At 30.4% G+C, this 17,591-nt stretch overlaps 1 protein-coding gene across 2 annotated transcripts; it reads left to right on the forward strand.

Moving 5' to 3' along the window:
- The first annotated feature begins 1,717 nt into the window (after nucleotides 1-1,717).
- On the forward strand, nucleotides 1,718-14,477 carry LOC148282003 (uncharacterized). Of its 2 annotated transcripts, XM_088225771.1 has the most exons (14): nucleotides 1,718-2,490; nucleotides 5,017-5,152; nucleotides 7,008-7,298; nucleotides 7,786-7,911; nucleotides 8,974-9,128; nucleotides 9,269-9,298; nucleotides 9,391-9,424; nucleotides 10,094-10,208; nucleotides 10,761-10,896; nucleotides 11,142-11,198; nucleotides 11,282-11,408; nucleotides 11,725-11,864; nucleotides 12,363-12,475; nucleotides 14,223-14,477. In XM_088225771.1, the coding sequence occupies exons 1-14, from the start codon at nucleotides 2,437-2,439 to the stop codon at nucleotides 14,287-14,289; spliced, it is 1,581 nt and encodes a 526-aa protein (XP_088081897.1). In that variant the 5' UTR covers nucleotides 1,718-2,436; the 3' UTR covers nucleotides 14,290-14,477. The 2 variants fall into 2 exon arrangements, 1 of the variants encoding a protein (XP_088081897.1); XR_015822200.1 differs by lacking the exons at nucleotides 11,142-11,198; nucleotides 11,282-11,408.
- The last annotated feature ends 3,114 nt before the right edge of the window (nucleotides 14,478-17,591 follow it).

Genomic DNA, 17,591 nt, shown 5'->3' on the forward strand with positions numbered 1-17,591 from the left:
TCCTCGCGTCTTGTCTTCTGGTAACATCTTTTATCACCGTAAAGATCGAAGATTGCTTCGAAGTGCAAGCTGAATTCTTCTCGGCATTTTTCCTATGTTTTATACCATGAATATGTTTTTCACAAGAATCCTTTCGTTCCCAAGATATCGTCATATTGCAGAATCGGCACATAACAACACTTTTATGGAAATATGACGGTTATGAATACAAATATGGCCTCCAATTCGGCGAAATATTTTATGGCTGTTCAAAGCTTGCTTAGCCTTTTTTTATTTGCAAAAATACCGAATTTCGCATTATTTTAAAAAAACACTGAATTTCGCATTATTCGTGTAAAAATGCCGAATTTTGCGTCAATTTTCATTTTATTGCAATCGCAAAATTTTCCAGTCTCTACTTATTAATTATTTACCATCACCAAAAAAACACTTTGTAATTACAAGAAATATAAATACATCAAATTAAAAAAGTTTTAAACACAATAAGTTTACTGATATATACTAAAATATCTCACTATGTAAAAGCATGTTACACTAAAAACAGGCTCCACATTATTACTGTTTGCGTATTATATTTATTATCACATCACCGAATCAAACAAACTCACTAATAAAACGGAACCGATTAATTATATGTAGTTCTTCACATACACAAAAAAGCAAAGAATACTTCGATTAGGAGTCAGTGCAAGCCGCCGCTTATCTCAACTAAATACGCACTTTTGCCTGATTAGCTGGAAACCGTATTTTAGATAAAGGACGCAAGATGTCAGTAGTGTGATGATTTCGAGATTTTTTAGAGACCAGGTTTCGCCTTTGGCTAGTATGTTTTCATTCAGATAATGTGGGAAAAACTCGCGACTCGCCAATGAGTCTCCCGCGTACAGGACAAGTATGCGGCGGCTCACCGGTTAGTCGCCCGCGTTGGTTGGGTTAAGTGAATAGTGGTTTGTTTGCTAGCTCCAAAGTATATGCAGCCTCGATGTAAATCAAACACCGCTTGATTCTTTTTCAACCAAGTGTAACCGAGAATGACCTCTTCACATAGACTCTCTATAACTAGGAATTCGCCTTCCGAAGACGGATTATAGTTTTTTCGGGTACCTTGCTAATATCATTTCCAGGATTTTTTTACGATACACAGGCGGCCGTTTTGTTTGTATATTTATTTTTGGATTCCTCTGTTTTATTAAATAGCCATAATATTTGTGCGAAATAATTTTTTCAATCTGTGTCTCCTTGCAAAGAATTTTCTTAATCTGAGAAAAGGAGCCGAAAACACGAATTTCATGTATTTCAACATACTACTTTTTTTATACAAGTTTTTTTGACAAATGTAAAATTATTTGTAATATTCCTTTTGCATACATGAAATATTAAATTTACTTATAAATAAAAACAAATCCTTATTATCTCCTTATTTAATTAGCAATTATTTTTTCATACTTACCTATTTATAGTCATCTGACATTTTTTTGTGCTATGGAAACAAAAAACATTTTTGGTTAGTTTTGTAAGTGATTTATTTTTTATGTTACACAGTGTGCAAATGTGGCTGTATCACAATATTAAAACAATGATGGGGCATAGCCCTGTAAATGCCAAAACTTTAATATTTTCTTCTCTAGATTATAGATAATGTGTTTGATTCTAGAGTAATTTGATCAAGAACTACAGTAAAACTCCAATTATCCGAAGTAATGCACGCCATTTTTATTGCTTTGAAATAATACAGCGAATTGGAATCACACTAAAAACTTATTTAAACATGTCGGGCAAAGTTAATTTTAACTTTTATTTGTTATTATAATATCTCCTTTATTTTTTATTTCCTGATAACGATACTGATATTTAGCAATCCGGATGACTGGAGTTTTACTGTATTTAGAGACTAAGACAATTTTCAAGTAGGGAATGTAGAGAAAAATGTGATTATTCAAACCAGCTAATGACAGATCATAAGCCCTGTGCATGCATAGACTTTCATATTCCTCTTTTAAAAAAATATTCGACTGTTGGGATCTCATGTTGGGAGGTTGGGATACATATTATTACTTTTTACCTCCATATTTACTTTTACTTATTATTGTCACAAACAAAATAGGTAACCTCTTGTATAGATATTATTATAATAAGATATGTATGAAGACTTTTCGTTTTAGCAATAAAAAAATATGTATATTTAAAAAAAAAACTGTTTAATTATTCTTTATCGATTATAATTATTTTGTTGTACATAAAAAAAATGTAAATAAGTACTTTAACAATATTTATAAAAGTATTTGTTTAAACTTCACCTACTTATGTTGAAATTTAAATCAGAATAAATCTATTATTCAAAACCATTCAATATTGTTTTTTTTCCCTTCAAATTATTCTGTCCAATTTAATTCATATAATAAATATTCTGTTTTAAAATTAAGATAGGAATATAAAATGAGTGATTCTTCAAATTATTCACTTGAAAAGAAAGTCAAGAAAAAGAAAAAGGTACCGTTGCATTATTTTTCAAATTACCACTATAATTGCTTAATACTACCATCTGTATATTAAGATCAGATGGCAATCTTAACACCATTTAGCTGGGATTACGGTCAACAAATAGTCGCCTTGGGGCCATTAAGTTGGCTTGTAAAACTCATAAAGCCCAAATTTAGTTTTTTTAAGGGTAGAGTAAAAACAGTTGTCAATTCAGTAGGGAATTGTACCAAAGTTTTTTAATAGTATATTTAAAAAAAATAATGTAACACTGTACGGATATACAAGTTTTACACACATGTATATATATTATTTGAAGTCCTAACAGAAAACGCAAAAATATAATTTTCGACCGTTTGTGGATTTATGAGTTTGACAAGTTGACCATATCGAGCCTGTTCAACACATTCTTCTAAGAAAAGTAGCATGGTTGCTCGGATTGCAAAGGGGTAATTATTCATATTTTGAAATAGAGCAATCTCTTAATCTATATTCATTAGAGAAACGTAGAACCAAGATGGACCTTATATGCATTTTCAAAATACTTAAGGCTATAAGTGGTGTCCCATCTCTGTTGCAATCAATTTCTTTTCATGTTTCCAACCGTGTTACCAGAAGTCAAAATCTGCTATTTATCAAATCTTCTAAGAGCAACATTTGTTTTTATGCCCCAATGTCCAGAATGTGTAGATTAGTCGATTCGTCACACAACTTGGAATTCTTTGGGATAAATCTTCTAGCTTTTCGGAGTTCTCTTTCCCACTAAAATAGTGTGGGGTGAAGATGAATTGGCATGGGTCAGCTCGAAGTCTTATATCTTAATTGTGTTTTTAAATATATTATATATAATTATTTTACTACCCTTGTTTGTCTTTGCTACATAATTTTATGTTCTTTTTGTTCAGTTTCTTGTACATATGTTTCTTTGTATAACTGTTGTAATGAGGAACTTCAGCCCTACGGGAATTTGGATACAAAAAATGTTTTCTTAGGCGGGGTAAAAATTAGAGCATTAAATTGTACGGCAAAGTTTCTTGAAAATGTACAGAAAAAATAATAAAAAATATTTTGATAAAAACGCACTACTTTAAATGACGTCACTGGTTCATGTGAATCGACCTATGATCTGAGAGCTATGGAAGATTGTCTGCTTGTCGCTTCTGGACCAATGGGAAGAACTGAATGAGAATAAGCGGAAATGAACCTCTGACGTTACACGCGGAGTTCTTTCAGAAATACAAAACTTTGAAAAATCGTAGCGCCGATAATACGATACATAAAAATAAAAAATAAAAAATTTGACTTAGTTTAACAGTCTATTAATAAATTTAAATTTTTTAAAAAACCACTGAACTTCCTCATTGGCTTAGGCCATAAAAAAAAGTCAGGGTGATTACGTGGTGTTTAAATTAAATGCTTCGTAACCTGATAACAGAAAAATACATTTTAATTCCTTGTCAATCCTTATGTGCACAAACGGGAAGAAAAAAAATTTTAGATGCTGGTATTTTTATTACAAAGTTGTAAATTAATTCATTTGTATGACACAACATTTTTGTGTTTAGAAATCTGTAATATTATTTTTTTCTAATACTATTTCCTCATCGGGTAATATTTTATTTTAATTTATGCAAATCGCACCGTGAGTGTACAACTAAAGTAAGTGCAAATTTCTAATTTTTGAGGTTTAAATTCAAAACAATCACATTTGTCACAAGCTTAAAAGTGTAAAAGGGAAGTAAGTTTAAATTTTTTTTTTTTTTTAGTTTTAAAAAGAAATAAGAGAATATTTAAAAAGCCCAGTTTTTCAAGCAAAGTTAAATTTTCAGAACCCCATATCTCTAAACTACACTATTTGCATAATACTACGGTTTTACACTCAAGGTGTGAAATATTCTATATAACCTTGTGAGACCTGAGATAAACCTGGCCACCAGAAAAAATAGTTTTTTTCTTAAATAACGAGGTAATAATAAACCAAAACAAAAAAAAAATGTTATTAATAAATAATTATTGTATTTATTAATTATATAAAGATTTAAAAGATATTCATAAAAGCCAGTGTAATAATGATTTATCTTTCATAGGTTTAACACTTTCTAACAATGTAATTTCTTTTTTGAAAAAACCTTGTTATTAAACGTGAGAAAGTTGCATAACTAGATGCCGTTTTGAGTAATTCAATTCGAGCATTTTTGACAGAAACAATAATCATTAAAATCTGAAAAATAATACCATGCGGTTTTTTCTTTAAAATAATACACTAGACAGTTGTTTTAAAGTATTACCAGTGTAAAATCATTAACAGCATTTTTAAAAAATAAATCAGAAGTTACACATCTATTATGTATGAAGAAAATAGTGCAATTTAAACATCAAATACATTACAAATATCTTGTAAACAGACTCTTGATGTCATAAATTCAGTTTAAAAAATCACTACTCTAATTATAATAACACTAAATTCACTATTTCTTTCACACTAAATTACAATTATGAAGCTTAATTGGTATTAGTTATTGTTTAATAAACTTTAAGAAAATATGGAGAACATCGTCATCTTTGATGTCAATAGAATTAAAATGGAGAGATGAAGACCGTGCAGTAAATGGCATAGTTAATGAAAATTTATGGAAACGCATAAGAGAGGAACATCGTAGAGAGAAAGAATATCGTAAGTATTTTTTTAAACCCACATTCGGTCAGAGGACCCTTACTTTTATTATCATACCGTTAAATTGGGGTGCTTTTACAGTTTCATCGATATAGTAAATAGTTCAGTGTAAGCTATACAAAGGAGTAACATATTCCAAATACTTTTATATTAATAGAAGAGATATAAATTTAGAGAGAATAAATTATCAGGTGTATTGCACATTTCAAAAGACAATGTGATGAAATAGTATGTTACAATAGAGATTTATTTCACTTCTCTTCTTTTTCTTATCACTGTGAGACGCTATCAATTGTCTTGCTAAAATACCTGAATCATCTAATCCCTGCACAGAGGCAGTTAGCACTAAAGAACAATGTGTGCTCTGCAACCCCTATCTTATGAAAAGATCTTCTATTGACATTGTGTGTGTATAAATAATGTTTATAGTATATTGGTAAACAATTTTTCGATTAAATCCAGTGTTTTTGTACAAAAAATTTAACCTGTATAAACATATATATTGGGTTGATGCAAAAGTTATGATCGTTTTTTATGATCCTAGGTGAAAAAAATTTTTCTTCAGAAATGATAAATAGTATCTTCTTTTAAATAATTCCATTGTATAAAGGATGCTTTCCCTCTACTTTCTATTCAGTTTTGGCCTGGCCAGAGTACAGTGAAGAAGAGCCCTTGTATTTTTTCAAAATGTCGGTCGATAAAGTGCATTTACGTCATTGTTTACTTTATGAATTCCGTAAAAAACTTGTGAAGTGTACGGAGCAGATGTCATCAAAGTTCGACAGGTACGAAGATGGTTTGCAAAATTCCGATTTGGGGATTTTTCACTAATTGATAAACCACGTACCGGGCGGCCATTCTAACCACCAGGGAGATCGCGTCGATGATGGGAGTCAACCAAACAACCGTATTAAGACATTTGAAGCGTATGGGGATGGTTTCGCGGTACGGCATTTGGATACCTCATTAATTGTCGGCTGCTAATTTATTGGATCATGTTTCGACGTGCGTTGCTTTGAGTACGAGACAAAAACATGAACCTTTTTTACATCGTTTGGTAACGGGAGATGAGAAATGGGTCGTGTACAACAACGTGACAAGAAAAAGACATTGGGCTATACTTGGACAAGCCCCATTAACAACTTCGAAGGCCGAAATCCTTAAAAAAAAGTTATGTTTTGTGTTTGGTGGGATGTAAGGGTATTGTGTATTTTGAACTCTTGGAACGCAATCAGACAATTACAGCAGAACGATATTGTCAGCAATTATCCAAATTGAACATCGCCCTTCAAAAGGATAAACCAGAATTGGTAAACAGAAAAGGGGTAGTGTTTCATCACAACTCCCGACCACATGTGGCTATGATGACCCAACACAAGCTAAATGAGTTGAATCGGGATGTTATCAAGCATCCACCGTATTCTCCAGATCTTGCTCCTTCTGAATTTTTAAATGATAAAAAATTTGGTACAACAGAGCAGGTAAAAGCATCCCTTACTACATTTTTCGCATCAAAATCCACGGAATTTTACACTAATGGTATTAATAAGTTGATAGAAAGATGGGAGAAGATTATATGAACTGATGGAAATTACATAATTGATTAAAATTGAAAATAATTAAATAAAAAAATGTTTAAAATAAAACACCTTTGTTTTTAATCACTAATTTATTAAAATTAGTGGTTAAAAACAGAGTTGTTTTATTTATTTTATTATAATGAATAACCACAAAGTTAGTGCTTCAAATATAAACTTTATAAAAAAATGTTTAATTGTATATGTAAACAACGATCATAACTTTTCCATCAACCTAATATAAATAAACAAATATTTCTTATATTTACTGTTTGCAGACGATTATTATTTGACGAAACTGACGGCCGATATTGGACCGATTTGGTATCAAGAATTGTCTAACCCTCAGCGAGAGAGTTTGTCCACTCTGAGACTGATGATGCATATGGACATCGGCCAAGGGACTCCCAGTAGAGTAATGAGAATATTGGCCACCCTTGGCATATTACCGAGATACAAGAGTCTTACAGTAATGACGTCATTGAAAAGAAGTGACGAAGATCCCATTCTTTTCTTTAATGATTTATATCATTCCGTATATAATCTGGATCCCAGTCAGTTGCAAGAACGTAAGTCCATTTGTTCCACAGAAAATTAATGTCGACCTTGCTGGAAAGGTAGACATGTTATTGAATTATTCAACATACCCTTATCTGCACCTGATGATGCATAAGGCACTGCAATGGCGCACGGATAACTTATCACATAAAGGCAGTCTTATGCTTCAGGTGCCACAGCCGAGAGTTTATGAAATATTGTAGTGTAAAAACCACCTTTCAAATCTGTTTTTCATGCTGACCTTGCCTGGAATCGAAGCCTGGGCTTTTAAGCATGGTAGACAAACGTCCCAATCACTCTACTACAAGGCGGACTTATCTCAACTCGATTCCTATTTTCAGGATTTTTACCTGAGTGTGGACAACCGGTCAAAAACACTCATCCAAGATTCTGGTTCTATTTTACACACAGAACTGTATTGTTTATCTGCCCCGACACGGACAACGTAATTGAGTAATATAATATACCTAAGTGACTTTATTTCCCATATTTTTGTAGGATACATTTTGGAACAGAAGCTTATTCTTTCATCTATGGTTTTTCTCGGTATCAATGATGTAATCTTGGAATTGGAAAGAAAGGCAAAATATGTGTTTTCCCCGAAAGGACCACCTAAACTCCCACGTAATTATTTTATTAATCACGACTGTTATAAATACGTATAATTTGAACACCAACTTACTTTCTGGTAAAAAAAATCTGAGGCACATTAAAATTGACCATGTTTGTCTTCAGAAAAGTTAGATAGTATGCAAAATATTTGCGTACCTCTATAATGTCTGCTCTACCAGAAATACCCATTTCCTCCGAAGACAGGAAGGCACAAAGACGAAGTCCGGAGACAACGGGGAGATTAGGCACTGAATAGAGTAAAAATATTTTTTAATTTGAGCCCAACCTGCAATAGAATTAGAAAATTTGGATGACAGTCATTGGGTCTTGCAGTTTATTATGTATGTTTTATCTGAGTATTTCTAATATTCCTGCCTAACTAAAATTCATAAATCCCAAACTTACATTTTTCAGGTGGGATTAAAAACAGTTTTTACTTCGGTAGCGAATTGTATCAAAGTAGCTTTCAATATTTTTTTCTAAAAATAATGCAACGCTGTAGCGTAGCCTCTGTATGCTGTAGCATCCGTACACGGGCATACAAGTTTTACACACATATATATTCTTTAAAGTCCCAACAGAAAACGTCAAAATATCATTTTTGTCCATTTATGGATTCACTTTACAAGTTAGGCTGGCGATATGTATTTATATTACCTATTATACAATAACGACATATAATATTTGGGTAGGTAGGAAGAAATTGCCTAAACACAATATGCCCGCCCTTATTCATATTTATTTATACTTTTACATTGTTTGTATTCTTTTTTTATACAGAATAATGTTCCCTCACTAGGGTGTCCCGTGCCGAGGGAAACATTTTACAAAAATAAATAAAAATAAATTTTTATGTAAACTGTATATGTATATAAAGTGTTTGAATAAATAAATATTTAGGCATTTTAATTTATGTAAACAATTCAATTCCCAAACAAATTTTATTGAAATTACTGTAAAAGCCAAGTGTTGAGACTACTTAAACATATACAATTCTGATAATAATAAAAAATAATCTCTTTTTTATCAATCACCTAATAATTCTGTTAAATGCAATTATTATTACAATTTTAGCTTCCCAAAAACGGCCTAAACCTCCGAAGTCTGTGTATTTAGCAGCAGATCCATTTATTCCACTCATTTCTACCAAAATGTATAAACCACGTCCCCCTGCTAAAGAACCATTACCACTTTCTGAAATAATTATGAAGAAGTTTGGCCTAATTTCGGTTTGTATTATCCAAACAGTATCACGAGTAGTCAAGAGCATTTAGTTAGTCATGTTTTTATCTTGTGGAGGTCAAATAGTTAGTTTTCATTCCATGCAATTATCTTTATTTATATTATATTTGTGACTTGCTTATTTCAGGATGACGAAGATAGTGACGCCAGTGAAAATGTAAGCCAGCAAATTGCAATACCCATGATTTACCTATGAAATGTTTGTTTTTTTAACTGTAACTTTTTCAAATATTTTTTTCCTATATTTAGGCCCCAAAGAAAAACAGGAGACCCACAAAAAAACGTTAAGTATTATCTATAAATAATTTTAGTTTATGGACACAAGTAGTTTTTAATGTTAATTAAAAGATCATATACATCATGTTCATTTAATTTATTTGGTAAATAAAATCTAAGTTATGTAATTTTACAAAATTATGATATTATATTATGGTGAATAACAAGGTGTTTATTTATTATTTAATGTTAAAATGCCATTGCTGTATGTTTGTAAATATTCGTACGAGTGTTTATATTAATTTGTGAATGTACTTGTTTTGGAGACAAAAATATTGTTGATTCAGTCTAAGAAGCAGTATAAAAAATATAATCAGGTAGGTGAAATCATTCAATAGAATCTAACCCACATCAAAAAAGGTTTCATCTTTTTTGTTTCACAAAAATCAACTTTTGGAGGAATTGAAGAAATACAGATATTCAAACATAAAATGGTGATGTTACGCAATGTGTAAAGTGATAAGTCCTGTAAAATGCATTGACTACCATATTCCTTTTAAAAATGTTATTCATCTTTGTTGAAAAATCTGTAATTATTGATAATTTTTCTAGACGGTTAAATCCACTACTTAACAAATGTTTGAATAGACCAACAATATTATTTTTAATATTTTGACTATGTGCAAATCACCGCAGGCAAGAACTTATTAATTGTTTTAATATTTTTTTTCCTCAGTTGAGTTACCTGGGGTGGCACACACACCACACTCGCCCCATGGTCACTCAAACCATGACATAATAAACTTTACTGCATATGACTGTTGCGGAGCGGATTGCGAATGTGTTAGATGGTTCGTATTTATTTCCAAATAAGGCTGATCACCTTACGTTCATGTAATTTACAAATATAAGTAATAATTATAATGCGTAAATGGTATACTAATTTGTCGGCCTTATGCACAATAAAAAACAAACGAAGAAAGTTGGTTCAACAATGTTTTGAGTATGTCCAAATGTTTGCCGACTGGCTGGATTTTACTTCACAAAAGTCAACAGATGGAAGAGTTGAGGAAATGTGGATGTTTAAACATAGACAGAATGGTAAATGTTAAACAGTGTGTAAAGTGGCCACTTGAACCAGCCATAAGCCCTGTAAATGCCTAGACTTCCATATTCTCTTCTCAAAAATGTTTTCCCTTTGTTGAAATTTAGAACAAATTTTAATTTATAACTTGTTTAATAATATAGGTTAGATTCTTCCTATCTTTTTTTATAAATTATCCCTTGGTATATATTTTTTAGCTATCTAATTTCATATTTTATTATTACCTACGAGTATTATATTTGTATGTTCACTGTAAATCAATAAAAAACACATTTTGAATATAAATATTGTGTATCAGGTATCCAGCTATTGTGAAATACATCAATCAGAAAAGGATGGAAGCGGAAGAATTGAGGAGAAAAAATGCCAAACCACCTAAAAAGAAGTCACGTAAAAAACCAGAGAAAAAGAAAGCTAGACGTAGAAATAATAAGGTAAACAAGTTTTCCAACTATGAACCTTTTTGCTTTTAGGTGCGAAGCTTTGTTAGAAAACAGGAGAGAGGGATCCTCGGAGCTCTGATCTGACTGATCTAACCTGACTTTTTAGTATTTACAATGTGCACCACATAAATTATTTGATTGTATATTGCGCATTGTAAATGTTAGATTACACGTTTTCAGGCTACTTGTATACTTTCCTATTATTTTTCATTTAAATACATATATGCATTTTACAGAAAAAACCAGTCAAAAAGAAAAAAACTCACCCAATTAAAATCGATACATTTTTGAAGGTAAGAAAATGCAGAAAAATAAAATATCTTGGTAACAATAATGTCGTGTGCATAGATACTTTAATAGACGAAGTAATTTCAAGGTGTTATTAGAAGAACAGGCTGAAACAGGAGCCAGTATTCCATCATTGCCTGAAGTATACAAGTTGCCAATCTTACAGGAATGGGCAAGAAAACGATTAAAAGGGGGAGTTACTAATGAAGAGAGTGGTAATGTGTCGCCTTTTCCCATTGTTCAGTTACATTCAGAGATATTTTAAAAGTATATAGATGTACGTTTTTATTGATCTCAGATACTAACAAATGCAAATGTACAAAATACGTTGACAGGCTGTGTAAAATCCATTTGCAGTTTTTCACTACACAAATTCACATCTTTAACATATCAAGGAAAATAAATTTAAAAAATTCTCCTTGAACGGGCTTTCATTTGCCTATTTGGGACCCCATTTTATTCTACTAAAAAAAAAATGTTTTACATATCAGTTTTTTAGCTATTCAAATCATTTTTCTTAATGTTTTACAGAAAAAACACGACTGGATCAAAATGTAAGATGGCGTTTTTTATTGACTGAACGATTCCGTACAAAGCCTCCTAAACTTCCCTTTACTGATAAGCAGTTATTTAGCATGAACTGGAACCATCGCCCCATGATAAACAAAATGGTAAGTGCATCATGTTATAAAAGTAACTGACTCAATACTTTTTTGGTAAGATTTCGTAAGATGATGTGACATTGACGACAGATTTTGTTTTTTTATGTGATGTTAATAGTATTGTAAAGCTGTGTGTTCTCTCCTCAATCAAAAATTACCATTTGATCATTGACTTTATGTATTTATGTGCTTACTAATAATAAATGACTGGTATTTTTACCATTTACGAGATTTTGTGGTTCTCCACAAAATCTCTTATCAAAACGTTTTTACAAGTAATAGACATTTAAAAAAAAAACTATAATTCATCTAAGTAAGGAGCACTAAAGTGGTTTGATCCTTAAAACATAATATATATTCACCACGTCAGTTGGATACACAGTTAAAGCTTTCTAAAGTAAAATCCCTAGCATAAAATGAAAATAATTTTATAGATTAACCAAATTCGATTCATGTTATTTACTGACAAATCTTAAAAGGTTTCCATTGTTGATCTTTTATTTGTAGGTAGATAAACTGCACACACAATTTCATAAAAAAGTGAAGCGTAAGCTGATTCACACTGGACAACTCTGGTGGCCAACAATGGAAACTCGAAAATTTCCTAATACTACTTTCAGGTAATGATTGTCTAAATTTTTTAAAGCCTTAATTTTCAAGTTATCTTGTTACATTTCTATGACTACTACAATTACTTTGTATTTTTATATTATACTGGACATATCCAATTATTTTTCAAATATTTTTTTTTATGTATCGTTTTAACAGTGCTATGATTTTTAATTTTTTTAATTACTCCGCCTGTGACGTCGCAAGTTTTAATTGATGAGTTGGCTTCCCGGAAACCGGAAATCTATCACAACACTCTATCGTCAGTTGATTCTTGAGAACTTGAGACCTAGTTCAAAGAAGTCAATTTTTATTAATTTTTTCAAATGTTTTTGAGAAACTTCACAGAACAATATAATTCTCTAGTTTTTACCGGGTGTAAGAAAACATATTTTGTATCCAATTTCCCAATGTACTCAGCTTCCTCATTGGACAAAGATATAACTCTTAAAAATAGACAGATTTTATATGGAAATAAATAAACCTTACAATCTCTCAGCTCCATAACTAATTAAAATGTTGTGATAATTTTCATAAAAAACTTTACTCTATTGATTGTCTATGTATTTCACATAAATATATATGTATATACTTCACTTGAGGTTATAACAATAATTAGTTGCTACAAATCTATTTAGATGAGTCAAAACTTTGGCCAGCCATTTCTCAAAACTGGTAATTACCTAGTTATAGCTTTATGGACCTGAGTCATCGATATAATGAATAAAACCAGAAGAACAAGTAAGTAATAATACGTACTATGTAGGTACCTAAAGGAGGTTGAATAACATTTAAAAGATAAAATGAATGGTACAAGCAACCCTCCTATAACAACACAGTTTCGCTCTAACACCAACAAAATTTTGTGGAAACTTTCCTACAACACAAGTTTGTATATCATCAGAAAATGAAATTCTTGTCATTAATATTCTAATGAATTTTTGAAATCGATCAGAGGGGGTGGTTTTGACGATATGAGCTTTTCAGGATGTTTTATTGATGGAAGATGGAATGGGCGAAGTAGGTTTGTCGGTAATGGCGGATGTTCAAAATGATTTTGAAAAAAAGATTGTGAAATAAAATAATTTGCTTTAAAGAAATTACAAGGAAAAAAAATCTACAGTATATAATTTTAATGCAGACTCATCTACTGAAAGAAGTATCTGTATTAGAAAATTAATATGACCTTTTAGGAACAGCAGACAAACTGAAATCACAGACTTTAAAAGATTCAGAGAGTAAATACAATATTATTATCGTTTTACCAGAAAAACGTTTTAAAAAGTTGTATGGAACGAGGGTACGTACAAGACGAGACATTCGTTTTGGGACATTTTAGGAATTGACCTGCGCTGTGAAATATGTAGCACGGGTTTGAAGGGCAATTTTTCTGCATAGCATTCGATATAATAATATATTAATAAAAATATGCAGATTAATAGGTAGCGCTTATATATTTTAAAGCATTTTAAAAATAAATATTATCAAATCTAATTACATTATATTATATACTTTCTTCATAGTAGGTACAATTTTTTTTTAATTGTTAGCACATTTTGAGAGGTCATTGACCCAATGAACATAAGGCAAAGCCGCCACTGCGTAGGACGCTACTGTATTGATACTCCAATCACAGTGTATCTAAAACATGTGTTAGATAATCAGTATTACGCTTCAGGTAACACCTATTTGAGACCCCACTGTTAAACTAAACTAAAACAAAAAAAATATTGATTTAAAAAACACTTATTTTTTCAGGGATGTATTTTTCTCCTACGTACCTGGCAGAGAAGAAGATTTATATCTTAAAGATATCAAAAAGTAAATGGGGGAAATGATTTTTTACTACTAAGTTTTTTTTATTGTCTTAAAAAATTAGATAATAAAACTTGAACACCATTTTATATACCATTCCTTACTTCAAAATACTTTGTTGATGTTTTATCTGTTTTGTCTTTATTTTTTCAATGAATGTACATTTACAGTAGTAATTAAAATGCATTTTTAAACTTATTTAGTGTTATTTATTGACATTGTTTTAAACTCATAAATTTTTACAAAAACATTTGGTCCAATTAAGTAGCTACATAATATGTAAACATAAATTACATTATATACATTTATTTTTATATCACATGCAATTCAACTATCAATAGTTGCGTTTTTGATTGGCCCAAAAATTGACACAATTAAAAAAAATCTATTAAATATAACTATTCTACTACAGCACAAGGCAGCATTTTTTAAACATTTGTTTTATAGAGCTCAACCATGTAATTGTGATATTTATAAGACACTATATAAAGTAACATACATTTGATAAACACAATTAATAAATTTAATATTATGCAGTGTTGATAATGTTTGTTTTAGTATCCTATATTGAGGCTTTACTGAAGAATGCATTAAGTCGTTAAAACAAGTTGCGGGATAATCGCATTTAAAGCTTTTTTATTTTTTCAACGCATTATTTCTCCCACATTTTTTTTTTTTTTTAAAATAAAGATTACTCTTTTAAAACTTAAAAAATAAAAATTAAAGAAAATTGTGGGAGAAATAATGCGTTAAAATAATAAAAAAGGTTTAAATTCGATTATCCCGTAACTTGTTTTAATGACTTAATGCATTCTGTCAGTAAAGCCTCGATATATTACAATACAATTCAGGGCAAATTACTGTGTTGTTAAAACTTTGTGCCTTAACATACACCATTTGATATTAATATTGATTTGATTGATTTGTGAACAATAGTCTAAACTCTTTAGTCAATGCACTAATAAGAACTCGGATGAAATTAAAATAAGAAAATAATCAAAAATAAATTTAAATGTCTAGGTTCGTTGATGAATATATTGTCATCTTGATGGTAAAAATACCTCATATGGGGCGCTGAGAGCCAGAGGAACTTAGACATTGAAACAGTTATTGGCAATTTTGACAATTGGCTTCTAAACATTTATGACTTATGTTTTTTTTTATTATTAATAAAATGACTAAGCCTATGTGGTCAACATTACAATTTTTTCTTAACATGAATAAAGGAAACAAATTGTCTTAACAGATATTGTTACAAATTTGGCGGTTATGTTTGTCTACCATGATTTTTTATGAAACTTTAATTTGGTCATACAGATTTTTTGTTTATTTTAATGGCGCTTGAGTTAGTGTAGCTTAAAACCTAGATTTTTTCATCTAACTACATATTCGGATTGAATTAATATCAAACGTCGCTTAAGCTCTCAGCGCCTCATGTCTCTTTTGAATTTTTTCTTGAATAAATCTTTTTGAAACCTCTAGATGTAGGTTCTGCAGTGCAGATGATAGAAAACCTATACACATTCTTTATGAAAATGATGCTTTACTGGTTAAACCTGAGGATGTTGGAGTGCTTTCTCCCTTCCTAATAGCCAGGTAATTTAAGGGCCTGGGGTTGGAGGGGAAATTAAGAAGTCTTCCACTCAATCGTCAGAACCTTAAAACCTGGGTTTGGAGAGTGAGAAGTAATTTAAGAGGACTCCTCACAATAGATCTACACGGGTTGCAGTGATGTTAAGAGCTTTTATAACACTGACCCCCATTTCTCAGAATAAGAATTAGTAACAAACTTTTTCATAACTTTTCCATTTGAAATTAGTTTATACATGGTAATATTTTTTTTTAAATATCTTATTAACCTAGCTGAATAAATGTCGGTACCAGGAGGATAGAGGGATGTATTTTTTGTTAACTAGTCAACTTAAATATTTTTTCTCAAAACTATGATTTTCTGACTCCGTTCTTTTTACCACCGAAATTATGAATTGAATTTGAAAAAATGGATTCAAAATTAAAAATGTATATTATTGTTTGTCTGGACGCAAACACAACAATGTTATATGATTTTTTGTAACCTTACAGGTAAAATTATTCATTCAAAGCAATAATAAAACCATGGCTTGAATGTAGGAAGACATCAATAGTTTTTTATCCTGTAAAAATATTTTCTTTTGAGACAATTCTAATATAATCTGCTTAAATTATATCAATTCGTAACATCTTCAACATCCAATAATATGTAATTTGAAAATCATCATTGATTTGTCATGTGATTTTATTAAGTAACAATCATGGTCTTTTACAGCCGTTATGAAATGAGACAATTGTCCAATTACATGCATGAAACAGCATAAAAGCTATGAATATTGAAACATGTGGATATAATACTGTAAATTATTTTTTTATTATGGTTTGTCACAAAGGATTAAAATTAATTATAAATAAAAATGAACAAAAATTACGACAATTGAATGCAATATTTGTATTGACATGAAAACAATTTTTGATACACTAATCACACTACTCCTTAAAAACAAACACTTAAAATATGTCATCCTAACATATTTATACGTAACTTGCACTGATTTGCATATTAGGTTAAGTATACGAGTGTTCGACATTCAAATAAATTAATCAAACTATTTATAACTAACGTAAGTACTACTTTACTCGTAGAGAAGGATTAAATCATCACCAATATATAAAAAAAAATAGTAGAAAACATTCAATTTTGGAATTTAAACAGTTATGTGTTATTGATTTTTATGCTGGAAACACAAAATTATAAGTGGCTTGTTTTGTAATTGGTTATGAAAAGATCACGACATTCTATTTTAGTAGTTATTTTTTAAATGTTGCCATATAAGGAAAAGCCATAAAAGAACACTGGCGCCATCAATTGATTTTGGTTCTTTTATCGCAAACTCTACATACCCGCCCGAGCACGTCAAAAAATATAGCTGCCAAGGAGGCCATGCTAATGCTTTTTGATGCAAAATGAGTTTAAAAAAGTTATAAATTTCACAATGGTTAAAAAATGCCTGACTTATTTATTTATTTATTTCTCTACATTTTTTAGTATTGTGGTACAAGTACAGTAAATAGATTGGATTGATTAAACTTATGGTCATAGTCTGTCACTTTATCCAGATTATTTAAGATTATTACTGTACCCTGTTGTAAATTAGCTTATTATGAAAATCTAAATAAAATAGAATTGCTTCAAAACTAAGCCATAAGAATATTACTGATAAAAAATACGTACATATAAAAATAGACTTTTAACAATAAAAATACTTCAAGACAAAAATT

This window comes from Micrasema longulum, unplaced genomic scaffold, assembly GCF_059751315.1.
Source record: "Micrasema longulum isolate JH-2025_06_02 unplaced genomic scaffold, ASM5975131v1 h1tg000384l, whole genome shotgun sequence".
Classification (NCBI taxonomy): domain Eukaryota; kingdom Metazoa; phylum Arthropoda; class Insecta; order Trichoptera; family Brachycentridae; genus Micrasema; species Micrasema longulum.